General features: G+C 43.7%; 1 protein-coding gene across 1 annotated transcript in view; it reads left to right on the top strand.

Annotated features, from left to right (window-relative positions):
* The window catches only part of LOC129083299 (ubiquitin carboxyl-terminal hydrolase 7-like), a 67,595-nt gene that overhangs the window by 35,930 nt on the left and 6,885 nt on the right, over positions 1–24,780 (top strand). Inside the window, exons 4-6 of the mRNA XM_054589145.1 lie at positions 16,848–16,952; positions 22,456–22,654; positions 24,437–24,575. Coding sequence (XP_054445120.1) covers positions 16,848–16,952; positions 22,456–22,654; positions 24,437–24,575 — 443 coding nt within the window. The remainder of the gene's footprint in view (positions 1–16,847; positions 16,953–22,455; positions 22,655–24,436; positions 24,576–24,780) is intronic.

Here is a 24,780-nt window from a genome sequence, read left to right as displayed (position 1 = left end):
ATTGTGGAAAGTTCTATGGCCAGTGCTGCTCTAAACCCAGCTTGTTAATTTGGTTTTAACTTTGCCCTTCTAGCAGGCCTTTTGCCTGGAGCAGGAATGTCTTTGCCTAAGGAAAGTCGGCAGGATATTGATATGTCATGTGCATGCTTTATTAATGCAAGACAGAAAGTGATGAATACAGGTAAAGAGACAGGGTTCTGGAAGTTGAGGAGGGAGAGATCACACTAGCAGTGGAAAGCGGGAAGGCTTGGTCAACTGGTGCTTGCAGTGGGTTGTGAGGGGTGGTTAGGATTTGAGTTCAGGGGAATTTGAGGTAAGAGTGCCAGAGGCAAGAACTGAGTAGATGAAAATAGAGGTACCTTCTATATCCAGTATGTTGTCAGTAACTCTTTAAGTTGTGTTCCTTTGCTTTCCTCTCCCCCACCTTAGGTTTGGGTCAGAAGAGGAGCTACTGGAGCCAAGGGCATTTTCTGTCCCTTGAACAGTAGTTTGTCCTCAGTACTAAATGCAGTGCATTTTTACATTTTAGTTTCTATCAGACTGGAACATGGCACAATGTTAAATGCCAATCAACCTTAATTTTACCTGCCTTGGTAATCTTTATAAAGGGTTAGATTTGCACCTGCCCTTCTATAAGTCGCCTTGATAAAATGTTAGTAGTTGCCATGATTTTAAAAATAGCTTATATTGAGATGAAATTCACATACATCACAATTCACCCATTGAAAGTGTGTAATTCAGTGGGTTTTAGTATGTTCACAGTTGTTTAATTATCAACACAGTCAAAATTAGAACCGTTGCATTAACTCCAAGAAAAACATCTTGTTTTCCCAAGGGGGGGACTCTTGTCTGCCCCAGCCCAAGGCAGCCACCAGTCTGCTCACTTGGGATTTGCCTGTTCTGGAACCTTCACATAAATGGAGTCATGCATTATGTGACCTTTGTCCGGCTTCTTTCACTGAGCACCGTGTTTTCAGGGTTCACTCAAGTTCTGGCAGTTAACAGTGTTTCATTCTCTTTTATTACAAAATAGTATTTTGTCTCTGGAACCTCACGGTAGTGGATCAGAAAGATGTACAGGTTCTCATGATCTTGTCTGTAATAGGTTTTATTCCGTTTTTTGTAAAGGGACTTGAATTTTGTGGTTATGAATGTGTTTTACCACTAAATGAAATTAACTGGGTGACTCAAATCAAGGGCATCTGTGTAGGTTGAGGATCCAATCAAAGCAGCGTGTAGTAGGAGAGATGGATAAAGAAATTTACTTGATTTTTTTTTTTTTTTTTTTTAACCGTGCACAGCTGTGGGAGCTGCTGACAGTCCACGGATTGTGGGTCTGGGGCTGCAGCTGGAGTTTATCAGGCACGCAGTGTGGAAGGGAAGAACCAGGTGCATCCACTCCAGGTGCCTGTAGAGCTTACAAAACTAAGGGCCCACAGGCAGAGCAACCCCAGATATAAAGGAAGGTGGGGCTTTGCCCTCCAAATTGCTGGCAGAGGGCCTCCCAACTGGGAACTCTAGGGGCCTGTCATTCCAGCTTAGCTAAAGCGTCACACCACCAACCCACCAGTCAGTCTGGTCTTTGGACTGCCAAACTTTTTGTTGTCAGGATGCTGTTGCCTTTTCTAAGTTGATGAGAACCCCAAAGAGCTTTTGAGTAGGTGATTCATATCATTATTTGCAACATTAAAAATTCAAGCTAAGATCAATCTTAGGTATTCACTTAGAGATTATAAACCGGTACATGGTACCAAGAGCACACTTTCTAGGAAATAATTATTCTTCACAAATTTAATAAAGAATGGCATTTTTCCAATTTGGAAAATCTCTTTAATTGTCTGTGTAATAGAAGACAGCTGGATTGTCATAGCTGCTTGCGCCTTCATCTGCTCTGTAATTGCAGTGGTAATGTGAAGGAAGCCCAGTCTTACCAAGGGTTCTGGTTAGAAGAGGGAGAGCACTTCAGGAGCCTTTTCAGACGCTTGCGGCAGTTCTTTGATGCTACACCAGACCTTAGCTTTTTAAGGTTGATAGCAACATGCAGTTTAAAACCATGTGAATTAACTTTTTATGTTTTAATACATTAAAATTCGTTGGCCTGTCTTGTAGTTTGGATGGCTCTGTTTAAATGCCACGCGTTGGTCATTTGGGAACTACTGAGTTGCTGTTACACAGATCTTCTGAACATTGATGAATTTCACTATGACAGTTACATTTTTAAAAGCTGAGTGTAAGTACCTACGGCATCACATTCATGTGTGCGGCAGCCTCTTGCTGTCCCCTAACTGGGGACAGAATCGTAGTTCTGACTCCAGAAAGCTCGTTGGGACCAAAAGGGCAGTGACTTTTTTTGTTCCATATGTAAGAGTCGTAATAGTCCTTGGCAGAGTGGGTGAAGATGGTGGGATAGTGTCTGGTGGCAACCCGGTCGTCTGTGGAAGGGGGTGGCCACTTCGGTACCAGCTAGTGCCATGGGGATGGGAGCAGGCTTTGTTGGATGGTCCCTGCAATGGCGAAGAGCTACAGATCGGGGAGTGAAGATCCGAAAATCTTTTTCTGCTTAAAGGTGTATAGAAGATGGTCTTGTTAAGATGAATAACAGGCATTTCATGAGTGTTTAAGTGGAGAGAGCAGAGTCCCAGAGGTACTGGGCTGGCCAAAAGTCCGTCACGTTTTTTCCGTACGATGGCCCTAGCAGCACTTAGTTGTGTGCAGAAAGCTAAGTAACTTCATTCTAAACCATTTTGTTAGATTGTATTGTGACAGCTGTCCTATCGGCGTGCATTGAAAAGAACTTACCCAAACTGGTGAATTTTTATGCAGCCATTTTAATACTGATGATGAAAAAAACTATGCAACATTTTCGGCATATTATACTTTATTATTTCAAGAAAGGTAAAAATGCAACTGAAGTGCAACAAAAGATCTGTGCAGTGTATGGAGAAGGTGCTGTGATTGATCGAACGTGTCAAAAGTGGTTAGCAAAGTTTCTTGCTACTATTGATATTTGGGCCAAGTAAGTTTTTGCTGTGGGGCTGTCTTTTGCATTGGAAGACGTTTAGCAGCACCCCTGGCCTCTACCCACTGGAAGCCAATAGTAGACAGCACACACACTCAAAATAGCCAATCAGTGAAGTTATTGGTGAAAATGAAAAATGTGTCCTTCATTTTATGGGGAAAAAACTAAACGGACATTTTGGCCAACCCGCTAATTTCCTTAAAATTTTTAATTTATTCTTAGAGGGGAAGGAGGGAGAAAGAGGGAAAGAAACATCGATGTGTGAGAGAAACATTGACTTGTTGCCTCTTGCATGCCCACAACCCAGGCATGCCGCCCTGACCGGGAATTGAACCAGCAACCTTTCGGTTCATAGGCCCACGGTCAATCCACTGAGCCACACTGGCCAAGGCAGGTCTATGGCTTTTCGTACATGTTTAGATTGTAACTACTACCACCATCAGGACACTGAACAGTTCCCTCATCCCTCAAACCTCCCTCACTCTGCCCCTGTGTAGTCACACCTGCCCCCCAGCACTAACTCCTAGCAACTGCTGATGGGTTCTTCATCCCTTACAGTTTTGTTACTTTGTAAATGTTGTGTAAATGCACTCATACAACATGTAACCAGCAGTGCCTTTGGGATTCATCCATGTTAGGTGTTATCGGTAGTTTGTTCCTTTTCATTGTTGAGCAGTCTTCCACTGTAGGAACATACCACAGTTAGTTATCCCTTCTGCCAAGGAAGGACATCTGGGCTGTTTCCAGTTTTTGGCAGTTGTAAATACAACCACAATAAATACTCAGGTACAGGTTTCTGTGCGAACATGCGTTTTCCTAGAGTTAGATGTGCTTAACTTTATAGGAAACGATCAAACTGTCTTCTGGAGTGCCCGTACAATCCTGCATTTCCACCATCAGGGTACAAGCGATCCAGATGATCCACATCCTTGCCAGCAATTGATATTACCAGTATTTTTAATTTTAGCCATCCTCATAAGTTTGATATCTTAGTGTGGTTTTAATTTTGCATACATCTAATAGCTAATGGCCAAACAGGTTTTGTTTATTAGCCCTCTTTGAAGTATCTGTTCACGTACTGGTGTTTTTCTTTTTTATTACTATTGAGTTTTATGACCTCTTTATATATTTGGGATACAAGTTACTTGTGAGATGGGTGAATGCCAAGTATTTTCTCCCAATCTATACTTTGTCTTTCTGTTACCTTAACAGTGTCTTTCCAGAGCAGAGCGTTTCAGTTTTAATGAAGCCCAGTCTATCAAAAATTTCTTTTATGGGTCTTGCTTTTATTGTTATGTCTAAGAATGCTTTACCCCACCCTATTTGTTTTCTTCCAAAGTGTTAGTTTTAAATTTTGTATTTACATCGACGGTCCACTCTGATTTAAATGTTTGTATAAGGTATGAGTGGGGGGGGTCTTTGTTTTGGCCAGTGGATGTCCACCTGTTCCTTTTCCACTGACCTGCTTATATCTCTCTCAAAAATCAAATTGTCACGTTTATTTGGATCTGTTTTTGCACTCTGATTGGCTGTGTGCATCTTTGCTAATGGCAACATTGTCTTGATCACTGAAGGTTTATGGTGAGTCTTGAAATCAGGTAGCGAAATTCCTCCAGCGGAGTCCTTAGTTACGGGGGACTCCTCTGGCTGGCGAATCGAGTCCCCTGAGTCCCCTGATTCGTTGCAGATGAAAAGAGTCGTTCAGACACCGTTTGCCTGTCAAGGAAAGGGGAAGGCGATCCTCTCTAAAGGAGACTGCCCGGATTCCCAGTGCTCTAAGGCTTTGATTGAGAGGGTTGCAAGCACTGGGAGGGGTAGCAGGAATGTATAGGTGATCTAATTACACCAGTAACTTAAGCCTGTGGAGAATAGGTGATGTTTAAAGGAGACAAGGAAAAGAACGCTTGGGTGCGAGGTGAGCAAACATTATGGTACCAGGTGGGATGTGGGTCAGGGTCCAAGAATTCTGTAAACTTCTTTCCCAGCCTCGAGCTGGTTACCTGGTATAAGATTAACATAGCTTGAGGGAGAAACAAAGCATTTTTCAAGGAGTGTAATTTACTTCTAGGTCTGATTTTCCCCGCGGGCCCTCAGAGTTATTACCGGGTCCTGCCTATCAACTGCATTACCAGTGTTCCAGCCAAGTCTTACGGGTCCTCTCTCAGGCCCCAGCTTGTGCGGGACTACAGTCCCCCATACCACTCAAAGGGGCCCCCTGCACTTAGTTGTCGCCGTTGTTTGACTTACTCTTATTTCCTTTGCTTTTCCATGTAAGTTTTTGAATCAGCTTGTCCATGGGTATAAGAGTTCCTGCTGGGATTTGATTGGGACTGTGTTCAGACACACTGGTTAATTTGAAGGGAACTGACGTCATTCCTGTGTTTCTCATCGATGAACATGGTATGTCTCCTGTGCGAATGACTTTACCTCTTGACATCCAGTTTTCACAGGGGACATTGCTAGTGCACCAGAGATGTCCAAGGGCTGTCCTGGTTTGTGCACTGAAGGGTCCCCTCCTCCTCAGGAAAAGGAAAAAAAAAAAAACAAAACCCCAGGTTTTCTTTGCTACTGTTAGGAAACTAGTCTTCTGCCAGGAGGTTTTAAATGATTTCTTTGGCCCCTACTTTTTCATAAGGTCTTGAATGGGGAATGGGGGTGCTCCTTTACAACCCACAGTGGGTCCCTTCCAAAGGAAGGTAGGACCTGAGTGGTGGTCTGCCAGCACCAACATGTTAAAAACAAAACAAAAACCCAGAAACAACTGTTCTAGGTTGTTCTGTTTGTGGTTTTATTCAGATAAAGGAATTCATTGGCAATTGGTTATGTTTGACAAGCTGTTAAAAGAGTTTTAATTAGCACAAGAGCTTTTTTAAAATCTCTGTACCTCTGATCTCACCTACCCAGCAAAATCTTTGAAAATAGTTTTAAAGGAAAGTCCAGGCATTTAAGAGAGGATGCTGCCTTTTGCCAGGGAGTAAACTGACCTTCTAGGTCCAATTGTTTAGATCTCTTTGTTCTGGGTTCTGTTCCAGGACTCCCACTCCCCTCCTGACTCCAAATAGGCAGCTGATGCATCCTCTGTTCCCTTCTCCAGTACAACTTCTAAGGGCTGTTAAGGAGGTGTCATGCTTGGGCAATATTTTGGTTGTGCCTTTTTACACTGTGATTTGCTTTGCTTATATATGTGTTTTCACTTTTGTTGTGAGGATGATGCATATTCACTGAAACATTCAAACAACATGGAAGCTAGAAAGAAAGACTCCATTCCTCAGAAGTGTAAACATTGTATCCGTCGTGTATTGTGGATATTGCCCCAGGTCCTTAACTGCAGGTTCATTCATTCCGTAAAGACATCGTTGTAATTTATGAAATGATTCCTCTTTGGTGGACGTGCCTATTATATAATTTTTACTTTCCTTAAAATACATGAATGTAGAGTAAATTTATACATATAAGTCAACTTTGTAGATAATTGAATTGTTAAAACACCGAACAGTTTCATATTAGTTTCAGAGAAATACTGCAGAAATGGAACAATTTGTACACGACCCCCATTGCTTAGCAGGTACATCATTGCTTTACAGAACTCTCAGAAATTTGATTTGTGGGAGTATTTGTCTGCAGATGAGATAGCCTGTTTCTATTAACTTCTTGTGTCCTTTTCATTTTTTAAAATAGAGCTTTATTGAGATATAATTCACATACCTTGCAACTCACTCATTTAAAGTGTATAGTTGAATGGCTTTTAGAATAGTCCCAGAGTTGCGCAACCATCACCGCAGTCAAATTTAGAAGATTTCTTATCACACCAAAAAGAAACTCGTGCACCACTAATCCATCATCTCCCCGATCTCCCCACTCCCCGCCTACCTACTTCCCCTGAGCTCTAGGCAACCACTGATCTGCATTCTGTCTGTAAAGATTTGCCTCTTCTGGACACTTCATATCAATGGAGCCATATGAGCCATATAATATGTGGCCGTTCCTCTTCACGGGCACGTAAGTTTTCAGTTTTTCTCTGTAAAAAAGCGGTATTTCAGTGTCAGATATCTGCCGGTGGATATCTTTGGGCATGTATGCTAATTTTCTTTGGAATGAATTTCTAGACCTGACTCGTGTGAAAAGATATTTGACTTTTGTTTTTACTGAATAGAGCCTTTGGGGAGAATAACTTGATGGTAAATTTACGCTCCAGCTAGCCATTCGCCACCGCCCATTTTGCAAGACCCTCTGTATCAACGGGCATTTCCAGTATTTTTCACTGTTCATGTGGGAGACGAAAAATAGTATCATGTTAATTCGGGAAGGTGGGCATCTTATTAGTTGTTTTCAATTTCTTAGGAATTGCTCCTTTGTTGTAGTTGGGTTGTTTCTTCTTAATTTTCAGGAACTCTGTGTATTCTGGGTATTGATCCTTTGGCTCTGACGTGTTGCAGGCATTTTCTGCCTTGGTCCTGTAGCTTCTATGAAGCTCTGCCTGTGCCCGGCATACTGGGACTTCCTTTTCCACAGGTGGCCCGCACTCCACAGCTTAGCAGATAATGCCAGTTCTCTCTTTCTGTGGAACCCGACCGGATGTGTAAGAAAGCAATACAGACACAGCGTACTTCAAAGCTCTGCGGTTGTGCATGATTGCACAGCCCCTCACGCCCAGCCAGCATGATTGGCAGTTAGAGGAGGATCCTCCAGGGAGTGGATGGTTTAGACATGATCAAGCCAAACAGGAAGCCCCAAAGAAGTAGTTTTATTTAAGGAACACACATTTATATGTGGCCTTGTCTGTGGCTTTATTTTCATATAGCTGACTTAAATTGGGATTGTTTTAGAGTATGGAGCTAATGGTCAGGTTTCAATGCAGAGGGTCTACTTTGAACCTTCAGGCTCTACTGCTTGGCAGCTGGCCATTCACTGACTTCAGGCCCTGTGGTGGCCCACCAACAGTAGAAGAGCAAAGAGGTCGCGACGTACTTGAACAGGACTGCCCCCTGGGCGTGGGCTCCCAGCCAGTTGATGGGAGATGCATGTAGCCAGATTGTGGCAAAATCATAGAAGCAATAAAACCAGAACGCTTTAGAGTTGTGGTACTGATTAAGCCATGATTTCGTTGCTAGTAGTATGGCCAGAGGACTTCTTAGAGCTACCAGGGGGCCGCCCGGCTAACCTGGCAGGCTCTCCCTGAGGGACCCCCACATCCTCTGCACAACAGCAAGGGAGCGTCTGTCTGTGATGATTAGGACAGGCTTGACCAGATAGGGGTGTGGGGTTGGCAGCCAGGGTCCAAACACCGCGACCCTGTTAGCTCTGACTGCCCGGAGAGCTGTGTTTGAGCAGTGTCTTCAAACCCGTGGTGGTTTTCAGTTTTCATGTTCTTTTCTTCCCTTTTTCTTTCTTCTTAAATTTTTATTGAATTTAATGGTTAATCCAGTTGTATAGGTTTCAGGAGGTCCAGTTGTGTCACACATCATTTGTGGATTGTATCTTGTGTTCAGGACCCAAAGTCATGTCTCCTTTCGTCACCATTTATCGTCCCCTTTTCCTTTTCCTACCTCCCCTCAATGGTGGCTCTTTTTTCATTTGGTGAGGGGGGCACATGCCCAGAGGGGAAATTTGGGAATGAAATTCAGAGTCCATTTCAGGGCCTTCAAGGCCTCCACAGCCTTGGCCCTGCCCACCTCGTGTCGGAGCCTCCTCCCTGACCCTCTCCCCTGCCACTCTACGTAGAACGTGTGTCTCTAGGGTCTCTGCCCAGCTGGCTGCTTTTCAGCTGTGGTTTAGACCTGGCTGTTGCCTCTTCCTTCATGGCCGACGGTATGTCTGCAAGCTCTGCGGCTCGGTCCGTACTGGTCTCCCCTCCATTGCAATTGTCCTGTCTTGTCTCCTCCCATAAGAAAGTAAGCCACAGGAGAGCAGGGAGCTGATCTTTCTGTTACCACCTGAGGCCCAGGGCCCAGCCCAGCCCTTGGCCCACAGAAGGCACTTGATACGTCAGTTGACTGACTTCTGAGAGAAGAGTGTGGGCCTTGCCTGGCCCCGGCCGAAATGAGATGAGTGCCTTTACCTCCCAAGTAGTTCCTGTCTGGGAAAGACATGTTAGAACTGATTAGAATGCCCCCGTTGTTGTTGTTGTAACTGAGGCAGGTCAGGCGTGTCCACCATTCAGGGGGTGCTTGAAGTCCTTGGTAATGGAATGAAAAAGGATTAGAAGTGATGTTTTTGAAGTTAGGGCCACATTCAGATATTGCTCCCTGGAGGTTTCACTTTCCTAGTCAGGCACAGAGAGAGTGTGGGCTGGAAAGCGTTTTTGTTTTCTCAGGGACACTGGGCAGTGTGGTGTTGGTGACTCGATGGAGCTGGTTGGCCAAGAGGGACAATGTTGCCTGATCGGCACCTTCTTCTCCTCTCTTGGCGTGAGGGTGGAAGACTTTGGGAGCCAGTGCGCCCTGGAAGGGAGAAAGGACTGATTGTCAGGCCTGGGCCGAGGGCACAGTAATTCAGACCCGCGAGTCCTGCCCATGTCGGTATCTTTGTGAGAACTGTAGTCCCCCGTTACCGGCAGGTTCTGTCCAAGGACCGACTGTGTTCCATGGTCTCGTCTGAGCCACAGCGTGGCCTCAGTTGACTCCACAGTTACCCCAAGTTTTCCCACAGAATTGTAAGTTTTCTCCGAGTGTCAGGAAGTTGTTTCTCAGCTCCGAGGAGGCTCTGGTTTCTTTGGGAGTGTTGCAGTTCCCAGCCGTGTGTCCCTCATGACTTCCTCTCCCTCCCGGTTGCTCGGACCCTGCTGAGTCCCACAGGTCAGCGCTGCCCTGTCCCTTCCAGGTGCCCTCCTTTTATAGCTGGCCCAGTGGCTGCACCCTGCTTCTCATTGGCCTTAGTACACCTTCTGTCTTTCTCTGGTGGGTGGTCAGCTGCCTTTTTGCTCCTCGGTGAGCTCGTAGCTAGGTTCCATACATTGAGGATTTGTTCGGGGCCAGAAAGTCAGGAAGCTGTTCGATCGTATTTGAATGCCTTCAAATAATCGTTATGGAGTTGTGTGTAAGAGCTGGGAGAGTGCTCTTGAACAGTACATGACTTTGTGGAGGGGTGGGTCTTGCGATTATGCTGTTCAGAGCCATTTGGTAGTGTTCTGGCTCTTGGATGCATTGTTGTTAAATGCTGTTGGAAAGAGCATGGCAAAGTACTTGGGGGAAACAGAGCTGTTTGACAAAGACGTGGTTACAAACTGTGCAGCATGGCAAGAGTCAGTACAGAGTTGTTTGCAGTTGGACATGCGGGTGGTCAAAAGAGAAATCCCCCCAAACTGGCATCCGTTACCTGCAAGGGAATGGTTGAGTAAATCATGACATCGTGTTATGGTGCTATTCAAAATAAAATCCGTGGAGAAATTTATGCATATGTGTATGCATGCTGACTCAGGATAGCTGTCATTTATCCATGCAGTGTGATTAGGGTAGTATTTTTCTGTTCTGAGAAAAAAGTGCACGCACCTTGTGCATCTGTGTCTGTGTGTGAACATTGAGAAAGCCTAGGAGGTGACACATCAAACAGTGTCTTTCTTCACATTAGACTCAGAGGGGGGAAGGTCGTTATTTCCCCTGATGCATCTCTGCATCCCTTGCCTTGTTACTGTGTGCATTTCATTCTTTAAAATCCAAAAGTAAAACTAAGTAGGGACCCAGGACCTGTAGGAAAGTATTTAGAGCGGTTCTATTGGTACCATTCCCAAATTGGAAACAACCCAGATGTTCACAATGTGGGTCTCAAGGGAGTTATGCTGAGTGTCAAAGGCCTTTGAAAAGGTTACATACCTACATATTTTTTCCCGTAATTTCTTTTTATAAAGATTTTATCTACTTTTAGAGAGGGGAAGGGGGAGAGGGGGGGAGAGAAATATGAGTAGGTTGCCTCTCGCGCACCCCAACCAGGGCACCTGATCCGCACCCAGGCCTGAGCCCTGGCAGGGCATTGAATCAGTGACCCTTTGGTTCTCAGGCCTGCACTGCATCCACTAAGCCACACCAGCCAGGGCAATTTTTCTGTAATTTCATTGAAGTGACAAAGTTCAGATATGGAGATTAGTCATTGCTGGTGGTAATATTGGGGGTGGGCGGGCACATCCAAGGGACGTGGGTGTGGCTAGGAAAGTGCACTCGGAGGGTCCTTTGTGCTGGGACTGTTCAGTATTGACTGAGAATTTCAGACATGCCTCTGTGGATGATTCATGCTGAAATTTTTCCCGTATAAATTTAAGATTATGTTTCTCCTTGGGCTTGAGGGTTTGCTATGTTGTCTTTTTTTTTTTTTTTTTTTTTTTTTTTAAGTAAATGTTAGCCCTGGCTGGGTAGTTCGGTTCGTCGGAGCGTCCTGATGTGCCAGGGTTGCAGGTTCCAGGTTCCAGGTTCCATCCCTGGTCAGGGCACATACAAGAATCAAACAGTGAGCCCCGGCGGGTGTGGTGCAGTGGGTTGGAGCGTCGTCCTGTAGACTGGCAGACCGTGGGTTTGATTCTCAGTCAAGGCATGCACCCAGGTTGCTTGTTCCATCCCTGGCCCAGGCACCTCTGAGAAGGCAACCAACTGAGAAGCTGGTATCCTGAGTCAGCATACAATCCATGTTTGTCTCCCTTCCCCCGACTCCCTTCCTTTCTTTCTGGAAGGAAGTTTAAAAAATGTTCTCCGGTGAGGTTTTGAAAAAAGAACCAATGAATGCATAAATAAGTGGAACAACGAACGATTGTTTCTCTCTTTCTGTCTGTCTGAATCAATAAAAAAAATGTTAAACAGGTAAACTTTAAATTTTGGATTCACTTTATAAGAATGTTGGAAAGCTAGTGTAGCTTGTCCCCATGTACCCCTCACTGGGTTTCCCGTTGTTAACAGCTTAAATGAACTAAGGAACTAGCAACCAGATCCTCCCCCCCCCCACCCCTCGCCCCACCCCTTAGCGTTCTCTTTCTGTTTCTGGACTACTTTGCCCTTTTAAAAAACTGTTATTGGGCAGTCATTTATTTAACATAGCCTAAATACTTACAAAAATCAAGTATAGCTCTTGTTTGTCAAGTGTTAAAAAGTTTGCTATAGAAAATAGAAAGAACCTTTATAAACTAAACATTACAGTTCAGCTACATCAAGTTTAATAACTGCACACCGTTTTCTCTTGCGGTTGTGCTTTAGTGCTCTACGAGTTTCCAGACTACTTTGCAATGTACAGGTTCACAATACGAGTGTATGCTTAAGACCACATACACACACTTTGCATAGGAACGGTTCTTGTTAAATGTACCTATAGAGAACGTAACACAGGAGTATCGTGCCCTAAAGGCCACCCCATAGAGCCAGATACTTTGCCTTTGAAGATGAGTATTTAAATGATTGAAGTTGCTGGAATCTGTTTCTGGTCCCAATTTTGTGGGAGCTTTAAAAACAGAATGTTGAGGGGTAGCGCTCCTAGAGATTCTATGCAGTCACTCTGATGTGGATGAGAACCCTCCCTTCCCCCAGCCCCGTAGTTCTGCTGCAGAGCCATGCAGACATGGCAGAGAACCACCTTGGACAGGAAGGTGACTCAGAGTTCAGAGTGGGGTCTTTATGCTGCTTGATGGGTTTCCAGAACCAGTAGTGATACTTCTGAACTGTTTTTCTGAAACTATATTTGGGATTGCCAATTAAGACATGAGTATGCAGAAAGATTCCAGTGTTCTGTTTTACTTTGATAACGTCCGTTTTATGTAGTCCTTTTGAAAGCGGGTTCAGGGCTGGGAGAGAGATGAGAGGAGGAAGACCAAGCAGAAGGGCAAGGGGAGGGGAGAGCACGCAGCACAGAGGAGGTGTTTGACTTGGAATTCAACGTGAACTGGTAGGGTTGAGGTTAAGATGGGCAGTTAAAGGGTCGCTTGACCAATTCAGGGACTGAGTTGGTAATCTGTGTTTTGCCTTTTTCACTGAGTTGTGGTTTTGCTCAGTGGGTTGTGTCACTAGTTGGAGAATATGAAGAGGACCCTGGGGGCTGAGTGGAGAGCTAATCTGAGACATGGCTGGCTCTTTGTGTACCAGGATCTTTGTGGAAGAAGGCTGTGGAGTTTTATTGTGGTGGTTGGTTTCTCCAACCCCAGCCTTTTTGGGAGAGGTTTGAGAAATCTTTATGAAGTGACAGGCAGTGTCAAAGCCAACAGACTGTACTAGTGTTCTTCATCAGTTAGCTCGTCTAGGAGTGAGACTCAGGTGCTTACTCAGTGCTGCATCATTTCCCTATCAATTGGCCATGTTCTCTGGGTTAGTAGTTCTGTTATGACATCACAAATGAAAGTGAGCGGGAAGGAAAGCTGAATGTAAGCAAAGGCACCCTCCATGACAGAGGAGGATATAGAGGATTAGTAATGACCCCACTTAGCCTCTTGGGTGTTTCTAAAGTCACAAGGTATTTTGTAGCTTTCTACATATATATTAAAATTATGCCTCTGATACTTATCACAAGGGCTGTTGTCAAAAGACTTACCAATCATGAGCGGTAGAAAACGATCTGTAACTTTTCTGAGTGTCGTGTGTATATTTTGCCTTGAAAGTTGCTTCTTTCACCCTGCAGACTTTTGGCCTATCAGGGACATTTTGTCTGTTTTTTTGAGGCATTCCATATTGTCATTGGCATTTGCCAGACGTGTCTCCATTCTTCTTTGGGATCATTGTGTATCAGAAAATTAGTGTTGTGCGTAAAGGCCAAATGAGAGTTGACTCATCTGGGGAAATCCCAGCTCGGTGGTATATAAAATTCAGGAAAAGGATTATTATATACAGGGACAAATACATGCACCCACCAACGTTGCACTTCTTTGATGCTGAAGAAGGCAGTTTATTTATCCTTGAGCATATTTCTGGGAGCCTAGTAGAGACTTTTGTGGGCATTGGGTACTTTGATCATTTAATTCTGGTCCAGGAATTCACTGTCTTAATGAAAATTTTAATCCTGCCTTCCCTTCTAGGGCCAACTGCAAAGAAGTGCTCAGCACAGGATCTCTCATTTTATAAAATAGTAGGCTTTCTTCATTCGCCTCCTTTGCAGTTAATTCTCCTGGTGAAAAACTATGGTCCAGTTTATTCATTTTGCTACTCTACCCAAGCAAGGTGTTACGGTTGGTGATCGATAAGATCTCTTGAATTGATCTTGACTTTTTTTAAAAAAATTATTTATTTATTTTTTCAAATACATTTGTCTCTGCCTTCCCCTCACCACTTTCCCTTGCCCCCTCCCTCCCTCTGTCAACTCTTCCCCTTTGGTTTTGTCCATGATTCCTAGATCTTGACTTTTATTACTACTTTAACTTCTGGTGAAAAAGTACTCTGTGTCTCAAGTCACCAAAACAGACCTTTAGAGATACTTTCTTTGAGAACAACGTGAGTTCACTTGGGTCTCAGAATCTTTGGGATAATGGATCAGGCAAGTTTACGACTTGCCACAATTTCGACCACTTACACTTACATAACATCCTAATTTTAGGAGTAGTGCTATATTTTGTGCACAGAGATTATTTTTCATTTTTCCACTTGTGCATTATATGCCATATTGTAAAGAAATTGCAGCGGGACCGATTTTAACCAAGGAACTAAATGAAAAGTACCGGGCCTGCATCAAGCAAATTAAGATTCAAAGTGCGTTCTGTGATATGAATGTGTGTATAGTTGGTGAATACTCTCCTGCTTCTGTAGAACCTCTTCATTGTTTCTGCTTATACTCTCAGTGTTTATTTGTATGCCTAAAGGGAAATAACAATTTATATATTTTGATTTCAGCGTACCTTATCTCTTCTATAACTAAGGTTGTGTTATTGTTCAGTGTCCTGATTTTAACTTCACCTGACTTAAATAATTTTCCATATAAGTACTTAAAATAACTGATGTTTAGTATTCCATTTGGTTTGTGTGCCATTGATTTCATAGGCCAGAGATTTTTTTATCGTAAAACAGTTTTGCGGTATTTTCATGTAGTTAACTGATAAACGTAGATGAAAGACATTTCGGTCAAGCAAGGTGCCTGTTTTTTTATGGCTTTTTAAGCACATATAGTTTGCAGTGGTGTCCAACCTGTGGCTCTCAGGTCAGATGTGTCCCAGGTAGGCTATGAATGCAGCCCAGGCCAGAATTTTAAATTCATTTAAAACAGTATCAGGGTTTTCTTGGTGTGTGATTACTTGTTGCAGTGTCTTTAACATGTGGCCCAAGGCAACTCTTCTTCTTCTCCTCTTGAGGCCCAGAGATGCCCAAAAGTTGGACATCCCTGGAGAGTTTAGGGTTTGAGCTAGTTAAGTGGTGGTAAAAATAATTTGTGCTTGCCATACTTCCCTCCCCCAATTTCTCTGTCAGGGTGTGTTGGTTGAGGGACTAGTTTAAGAACCATACATTTTTATTTTTAAGACTAGCTTTTAACACATTGCTAAGTGTGTAGATTGATATCTAATAAAAGAACTAGCAAGACTGGCAATGGTCTGTCTACATGCGGGTGGTAATACCTGTTCTTTGCCTTTCAGGGATTTCTGGGGTGTGTGTGGGGTGTGTGTGTGTGTTCCTTAAGAAGGATAAAGTGCAGCTTATATTCAGGAATTATTTGAGAGATGTAACCTGAGAGTTTGGGGTTCTGAGTGTGTAGAGGTGGAGGAAGAACAGCACTGCTATCCATGGTGCTGAAACCGACTGTATATGGTAAAGGCTCTGAAATCTGCAGGCCTAGGACACACCTATGTAGATATTTTTAAAACCACACCTCCTGTCTGTAGCTGAGACTCTTTAATTTCTCTCAAAGTGTCTGGTGCCCCAGGGAAAGCTGAGTGCACTGGCAGCTCGGGGGCCAGCACTAACTGCAGTGAGCTGTTCTGATACGTGGAAGAAGGAAAGGATCTAAAAGTGTGCAGTATGGTCTTTTTGGCTAATAGAGACCATTAAATCTCGTCTTGCTATAGTTAAAAAAAATTTTTTTTTTTTTTTTTTTTTTTTTTTTTTACTTATTTATTCATAGAGAGAGAGGGGAAGGGAGGGAGAAAGAGAAGGCAGGAAACATCAGTGTGTGAGAGAAACTGCAACCAGTGCTTCTTGCATGTCCCCAACTGGGGACCTGGCCTGCCAGCGGGTCATGTACCCTGACATGGAATCGACCGGCGACCTTTGCATTTGCGGCACGATGCCCAACCACTGAGCCACACACCAGTCAGGGCCATTGCTTAAGCATTTTGAATCTACACTTCTGATCACATGTAAATGTTTTTCAAGCCAGATTTCAGCAAGCATTCAGAATAACAAAACCAGTTTATTGGTTTTGCGGTCCTTTCTGGACTCTATACGCGGCAGTCCTCCCAGAGACCTTCCTCCCAGCTCCCTGTGCTCCCCAAAATACCAGTCCTGTTTTTGCGTGGATTTCTACTTCAATTATACAGTGACTGTCCAGAGACACTTTGAGAATGACAGTTTCTGTCGAAAGGCAGTGGCATGTATCTGTGGTAAAAAGATCTAGCGTACTCTGTGTTGTGTATATTTAGTCAATGTTCAACAGTGTTTTCCCTGGGATTGATTGAGTTCCAATGAGTAGGAAACCTACTTCAAAATAAATATCATTGCAGATGGAGATTATTGTGTAAAGTGTTCAAGTACACTTAACATTTTGGTATCAACCCAAGTTCATATTTAGTAAAATACACTTGTAAGTACCTTTTGGGTTTGAGGACATTAATTATGGCACAGCCGGAACTTATTAGTGCCAAGAAGTTGTCAACAGTACTGAATATTTTTGCTTGTTTAATCTAAGCCGTGAAGGTAAAAACGATGGAACTTCTTTGTTTTCTTTAAAGCTGGAGATACAGATGATCCACCAAGAATTACTCAAAATCCTGTTATCAATGGGAATGTAGCCATGAGTGATGGGCACAACAACACAGAAGAAGATATGGAGGATGGTAAGTACGTGTGGCTTGCTTAGTTCCGTTGGGCAGAAAACTGTGTCATGAAAGACAAATAGATGTGCTGTGTATTTCTTCCTCAAGTACTTGTGAGTTTCTTAAAAGCAGCTAGGTTTTTAGGAGGGTGTATCTGAAGAAAAATGAGCCTGTTTTTGTTGTTGAATTTCAAGATTACCTACAAGTTCCAAGGTAAGTTGATTGTCCCCAGCCTAGGTGAGGAGGTTTAAATACAGGAGTTTATTATAATAGATGGGTATTTACTCAGGTCTGCAGTTTCCCAGCCACTGTTAGTATTCAGAATAAATACACGTTACTCTCCTTTCCTTCTTGTTTGCAGCAAGATAGTTCTAGACATTGGAACTTGGCTTTCCATTGCAGTCTCAGTGTAGTGTGTGTATCAGTTGTCTGTACCCCACTCCCGTTAGGTATGAAATCAGACCGAGCTTTGGGCTTCATTCTCCCACACTAACTTTTGGTCTATACCTTCTGTGCAAAAACCATGTGCATATGTACATGCATGGCCATTTTGTGCCCAGGGAATCACTTTGTTTTGAGGCAGTTTCTTCCTTGTAATTTATTGGAGTATGTGACCTGTACATTGGGAAGGTCAAAATCGTGAGCAGGTAGCAGCCCGTAATCACTTTATGCAGCCCCTGGAATCTTGCAGTGTAATATGAAACCATGTTCTGTCAAAAGCATGTCCATCAATCCTCATGAGGGTTGTGTCCTTCCCAGGGGTGTAACGGGGCAGTTGAAAGAAACCTCATCAGCCACGGGCTGCACCACCAGAAGGACTGCTGTTCAGACCTCCTGCCAAAAGTTCAGCCTCCATGAGAAACTGCAGCCGTAGTTGAGAGTTCTCTCACAGTGCGGTTTACCCCCTGGCAGCTGGCTGAGGCAATATCTGAGGAAGGTAAAGAGGCGTGGTTTAAACCCCGCTGCTTTGTTACCTGTGGAGTGTGCTTTCCACTCTAGACCAAGGGCAACGGTGTGGGTGTGGTGTCTTTGGTTGCTGGGCTCTTGGTTTTATTTTAGACACCGGAGATGCCAAAAGTGATGGAGAGAACGCAGTGGGAAGGCACAGACAGGTCTCGTGTGCCAGGTTTGCGTTAAGGACCATTTCTAGCCACTTGTGGAGGAGTAGCTGGCCCAACCCAGTCACAGCCCTGTCAGTCTAGTTCCCACAGAGCAACTTCGTACTGCTATTTCCCTTCGTGTTTTTCGGGTGGAGGGCTTGGGAGAAGGCACCAGTGCAGACGAAAGGGCAGGGTGTCGCAGCCTCGGCGCTGTTGCCTCTCTGGGTGGGTCATTCTTTGTTGTAGGGGGCTGTCCTGTGCATTATGGGGTGCCAGTGTTATCCCACTCTTCTTCCCTCCATCTCCCCCCGCTCCCTGAGTCGTGACAACCAAGTATCTAGACACTGCCTGACGTTCTTGGGAGCCGGCATTGCCTCATTTGTGGACCACTGTTACGAGATCATAATGTATGTAAAATCCCTTTCTCTTGAGGCAATTCTGCTAAATAATTTGTAGTAAATAACGATGCTGAACCGTAGAACTAGAAGTGGAAATGCCTCCATTGTGATTTACCAAGTGGAAAAAGGAATCGTAGAAGAAAGAGTAGAGTGGTCTGCAATAGCGCTTTCTTCCTGGGTTGGATTTTAGGTGCCTTTTGGGAGGCCCAGGAGTAAGGGAGTGACAAAGTTCATTTCTAATGGCTGGCAAAGGGGGCGGGAGGGAGGCGGTTCTGGTTCTAGGCGTAGAAACCTTCTTTAAGGGGCAGCATTTTCGCAACCATGACGTGTATTTCAAAAACACTCTTCTGCAGGACATGTGTAACGTGTTGTGAATCTAGGAAGTCCGAGGAGCGCTAGGTTCAAGAAGTTTCCGTAGTGTAGTACTTCTCCGAGCTGCCGTTTTCCAAACACCCCTCTCCAAAAGAGTCTTTGTTAATGATTCCCCAACAGTCTGGACTTTAGAACTCCTTTTCCCTCAATCTCCTTTTAAAACGTCTTACTCTGAAAAACCCTGGATTACAATGATCAATGCCCTAACTGTGCAGAGAGGCCTTGTAGGGTATGATTCCTATAGAAAAGTGAAATAGCTAATCGCAGATTAGAAAGATGTTTGTGAGGTAGAGAGCCTTTACAAATCCTGTTAACACAGAATTGTGGGCAAGTGTGAAAATCATTGTCTAGGTGTGCTTCCTCACTGTCCTTTGACTTTAGTTCCTTACTGTTTTGCCTGGGATGACCAGGGGAAGTTTACAGCCAATGCAGCCTCTGCAGATGTAGATGGATCTGGATTGAGATTGATGGTACCCGTGAAACAAAAGTAGTTTCTGGGAATTAACTAGGACTTGTGAAGACTTGTATTTGGATGAGTAATTGAGGTTTGATAAAAATTAACTGCCAGGGTGCCATTTGGGAAAACTTCAGGCTCACCTTTGTGAGTCAGAAAACCAAAGTATGATATCGTGCTCTACTTTTTCGCACAGCCGAACCCCAAGGCGGTGGGGGTACATTGGCCTTTGCCCTGTGAAGATGAGACTGTTGTAAGAATGGGCACAGGTAGCTGTGGACTACGGGAGCTGCTGCTGCTCTTTGGGGACAGGATGGGAAGGTAGCGGGCTATCAAGGTTCGTGACTGAGAATGTATGATGGCAGCAGTTAACGCAAGCTCCGTCATCCTATTATTTACAATAAAAAGATGCATGGGGTAGCGAAATAGGTGCTCTGTGGCATCTTGGCAGTTAGGAGTTTCTATTTGGTTGAAATATTATAGTGGTGGATATGGGGCACCGTACCTTCATAATCTCAGGTGTACTGCTTTTTGAAACCTTTTTAATTTTGAAGTAGTTAGAGACACCGGAAGTGGCAAATCTAGTACATAGGATGCTGAGTACCTTTCACCTGTTCTCTTGGGCAGAGTCTTGGATTAGCCTCTCGTAATTCCTCGTAGGGGGATATCAGGCCAGCTGTGCCTGCCGAAGATGGGTTTCAGTCAGCTTCTCTTTTTTTGTAGGCTCTTCAGTTTTGACCTTTTCATATTTAATATAATTTTTCAACCATTGAATTAGTGTAAAGAATTTCCAGCCATGGGGTGAGATTCTAGTCCCATGACATCTCATGTGAAATTCCCTGACTGGTGTGTTTCAGACGATTAGCCTGTTCTAAGGCTGTGCCTTCAGTGTGAGGCAGAGTCTCACATCGAGTGTACAAGTCAGCGAGTGTGAACTGAGTACCGGGCGCCAGGGTGGCGCCAGGCCTGGGGCACTGAGCCTCTGCCTGTGCTGGGCCTGCCATCTTGTGGACTCAGTGCCACACTGACTTCACCATTGTTTGGTCCTATTTAATATTTAAAGATTAATTCACAAATTGACTGAAGTGTGTGATGGAAGTGGAGCAGCAAAGTATTTATAGTATGTCTCCCAATTTTTTTAAAGATTTCACTTACTTACTTCTAGAGAGAGGAGACGGGAGGGAGAATGTGTCAATTTTTATCCACATAGAATCTAATGCCGTAGGGAGCCGAATTGTATCTGAAAGCAAAATAGGAGAATTAGAAGAGAGTCCGAGCCCTGCTATGTTGAACTCTTTAGAGCCCTGTAGTTAGTGTCCTGGAGTGATTTTTCATTTGGTTCCCTTCATGTCTTCAGTCTCTGTGTAGCAGGCCGATTTTATTGGGGCCCGTGTTTGGCAGAGTGTTAGAGTGGCACTGTACAAATCAGAGGCATGGTCACTGTGCTTAGTGTCGTCAAATCTCGGGTGTCGAAACGGAGAATTAAGTAATAGCTTCCCTTGCCTACCTCACAGGATTTAAATGCCACTCTGATGTGATCTGTGAGTCTATGAAAAAGTGGCGTACTTTTCTCGTAAGTCATTCTAGACATCATTCTCTTCAAGAAGTTTCTTGCCTTCTCCGTGGAGTTTTATCTTCCCTCAAAGGGAGATTAGGGTTGCCTGCCTCCGGGAGAGGCTCAAATTCAGGATGCACCTCTTAGTTGTGACTCACCCCTGCTCAGTTGCTTTCTTTTCAAAGGGCTTCTTTGTAAACTGCCGAGCAGTGTTACATGTAGGAAAATAAAATTAGAGATGAAGAAAGAGTTTAAAGGAAGGTAAAAAAGCTAACTGTCACGCATACTTTGGGATTTTCTTTCTTTGGTGGAAGAATATTGCCTTCTCATGAGGACTGATGGACATGTTTTCCTAAGAACAAATTCAGTTAGTCACAAATTAAGCAGTTTGTGTACCCTGAGAAGTCTGCATCCTGAGCACTCAGCCGTCTCCGCAGTTTGCCCCCGAAGGATGAAGGAAGGTCATGTGCTCTTAACATTTTCTTCTTCCCCTAAGGCTCTAGTCTCTTTGGTACCTCAGGAGCCTAGGGGTCGGCATGTCAAAATAGCACCTGATTCTTCAAAAGCCTTCCAGGTCCTTCTATTCTGTAGACCAGTTTGTGTCCTCATGGTGTGGCCCTTGGTCCCCGGCTGCCTGTGAACCGTTCCCATTCTGCAAAGAGATAGATACTGAAAGCCAGAGAAAGCATTTAGAAATGTGTACCTTGCTGTGGCAGTTTTATGATGTTTCATTAGGAAGCACTGGCAGTGACAGATTTGTGGGGTGGCCTTGGGAGGAGCACGGCGTCACGTGAGGAGCCAGAGAAGCATCAGTGTGGACACTGCTGGGTTTGTCAAAGCTAATCGGGGCCTGTGTCACTCATAAATGGATAGCCACCATCAGTAAGAGCTGGAATTCTGAAGTGTGTGATGTTGGTTGAAAGTCTACTGAGAGGCATTGTGTCAACACTTTGCTTTTTATTGGAGAAAACCATAATTTCTTAAATTGGCCTTCAGTCTCATGAGTAATAAAGAATACCAGATTCTTTTTGTATTTTAATAGCTATTCTTCCTAGGTAATCCAGGCTGTCGTTTCCAATAATTGTGAACTAAGAAATTAACCTTTACTTTTAGGCTAACTTTATAGCAGTATTTTTGTTTCTAAGCAGAACTGCACTTCCTGGGAAAGCTTGTTTCCACTCCCCCCAGGGGTCTCCTTTGTTTTTGCAAGTTCAGCGTCCCCCCTTCATTTTTTTCTCTCCAACTCAGCCTGAGTCTGAAACTTTTTTCTTTTCATCTATGAGCCCTGTTCTTGAACACCTGTTATGTTTCATCCCTTCTCTCTAAAACCCCTGTAGGCACAAAGGATTATGTGGGAATTAAGATAGAGTAGAATAGTTGTTCTTATCACACTGAACTCTTAAATCTAGGAAGGAATGCAGGTGTGTGTCGTCAGCCTTCTGAGTTTGGGGTTTCAGTCACACAGAACTCTATGTCATTGTCCTGCTTTAGGTTATTTAGTAACTTGGATCTGATACTATCATTTTCCCAGAGGGTTGGGTTTTAGCAGCTAGGATGTGGTTGTAGAATAGCTTATGCCCCCTTGTTGGTGCTTTCAGGGCTCCTTGATTGTGCACAGGCTCTGATTGACAATGTTTTCTTGCAGACACGAGTTGGCGCTCCGAGGCGACCTTTCAGTTCACTGTCGAGCGCTTCAGCAGACTGAGTGAGTCGGTCCTTAGCCCTCCGTGTTTTGTGCGAAATCTGCCATGGAAGATTATGGTGATGCCACGCTTTTATCCAGACAGACCACACCAAAAAAGCGTAGGATTCTTTCTCCAGTGCAATGCTGAATCTGATTCCACGTAAGACAGTTTAAATGATGCAATTACAAATCCACAGATAGCCTAATACATTGGAAGCCAAATTTGATCAGCCTCATTTTGAATTTTAAAATATTTCTGGATCTTCCTTGCTGCTTGTACATAGCCCTTTGATTTTATATAAGAGTCTACATTTTGCTCTTTAAAACTTATAACTAGGTACTGTATCCAAAATAGAGATGATTGATGTTTATTCTTGTAAATAAAAAGTAAGTTCGTATGAACATGGAATCAGGGCCCAGTAGACAAGCTTACTGCTGGTTTACTAGGCTTAATTCTTGTTCACCAGTTACTCTTCAAGAGGAAAATTTTAGGTAAGAAAAATTGTTTAGGCTGACATCTTTCTCATTGTGTGTGAATCAGTTCCTATACATTATTAAAACAAGTCAGAATGAAACATTCGAGGGTTCTGTAGCATGTGCCAGCCTAACTTATTTTTTTTTAATTTCTCTATTCATGTAATTTATATAAAGAGATATACTGTAAAATGTCCTTAAAATTAAGTTTCTTCATTGTTCCTCTGTTCTGATGAATTCAAAGTTGTTTGGCTCTTCTTCCCTTTGATTAAAAAACTATCACTGTTCAACGATTAGCATAACCCACAGCTGACAATGTTTGAAGGGATTCCAGACCACTTTTGCTGCCAAGCCACCTCCCTGGACCACATCTGCCCTGTCTGCCTGCCACGTGCAGACTGTGGCCCTTTGGTGCCCTCAGGGAAGCTTGTTCCCCGCAGGACACTGGCTCTAGCAGTTCTATCAAAACTCCAGGGAATACAACTCATTTTATTTTCCTTTTCACTTGAATGTTTAAGAAGTGCTAAGCCCATTTTATGGTACAGTTGGGGCTGTATGTAGGTTAAGATTTTTCTTCCTCTGTTCAAGTTACGGTCTGATCTGATGAGTGTTTGGACTAGATTCTAGCCGTAACAGCTAGCCTGAACAGTGTTTGGAAACGTGGGGAGTCGTCCGTGTTCAGCGTAAGGACCCTGAGCAAGTGGAAGTGCCGACGTGCCGGCACTGCTCCTCTAGGCGTGTCAGTGAGTTTGCAGTCCGTTCAAAGTTCGGTCCTCACATTCCTTTATAAGCTCTGCTTTCTTTGTAAACCTTGCAGTGGGCTTTAAAAGTGGCCTATCTTCTGGTTTTTCAGCATTGATCCAGAGGCCCCAAGCGTGACGGACAGCATCTGCGGTCATGTCTCTCGTGGCCGTGACTCCGCACCCATGCTCAGCGTTTCTCAGGAGCCCCTGGTACAGCCCTGCCCAGAGGCCTGTGTCCGAGGTGCTTTTGAGAACGTGACAGCCACAGTACCTATAAGCTACCAGGGGCGGGAGTGTCGCTTAAAAGTGACACCTTTGTTAGTAGAACCTAGAGCTTTAAGTCTGTTCATTTAGAAATAGGAGTTTCGTCATTCTTTTTTTCCTGCCCTTTTAAAATGATATCCATAGAATTATAATCTGACCCAAAGAGTATAGTCTCCTATAAAATCTCGACGTGTATTTAAAGATAGCAAATGAAATACTTGACAAGCTTTTGAAAAATTCAAAAATAAATAATGCCATAAGTTAAGTAAGTACATATTGGAACTCTTAACCCTTCTTAGCCCTTTTCTCCTCTAAAGGTACATATGCTTCCCAGGAACCCACCCTGCCCCTGCAAAAAAGAAGATTAAAAAATACAGGAATTTTTGTGCGCTGTGTTTTTAAAAATACATAAACATCAATGAAATATGTCACCGAAGGCTTAGACTATTTTCTTTAAACAGGTCGTGGTCTTGTCATGCACAAGCAGTGCTGAAGATAACAAATTACAGAGATGAGGAGAAGTCATTCAGCCGTCGTATTAGTCATTTATTCTTCCATAAAGAAAATGATTGGGGATTTTCCAATTTTATGGCCTGGAGTGTAAGTAACAGTAGATTTATATTGAATAATTATCTGAGAATAATTCTTTGTTCCCTTACATCTGTTATTAGTAGCCCTCCATTCGATTAATTTACAGATTATTGATTTTGGAGAGATATCAGTTTGTTGTTCCACTTGTTTATACATTCATTGATTGGTTTTTTTGGTAAGTGTCCTGACTACATATTGAAATTACTTCCTTGTT

This window comes from Pteronotus mesoamericanus, unplaced genomic scaffold, assembly GCF_021234165.1.
Source record: "Pteronotus mesoamericanus isolate MK-2021 breed Mesoamerican mustached bat unplaced genomic scaffold, CSHL_Meso_final scaffold_167, whole genome shotgun sequence".
Taxonomy (NCBI): domain Eukaryota; kingdom Metazoa; phylum Chordata; class Mammalia; order Chiroptera; family Mormoopidae; genus Pteronotus; species Pteronotus mesoamericanus.
The sequence above is the reverse complement of the archived record's forward strand: the minus strand, read 5'-3'. Positions and strand labels throughout refer to the sequence as shown.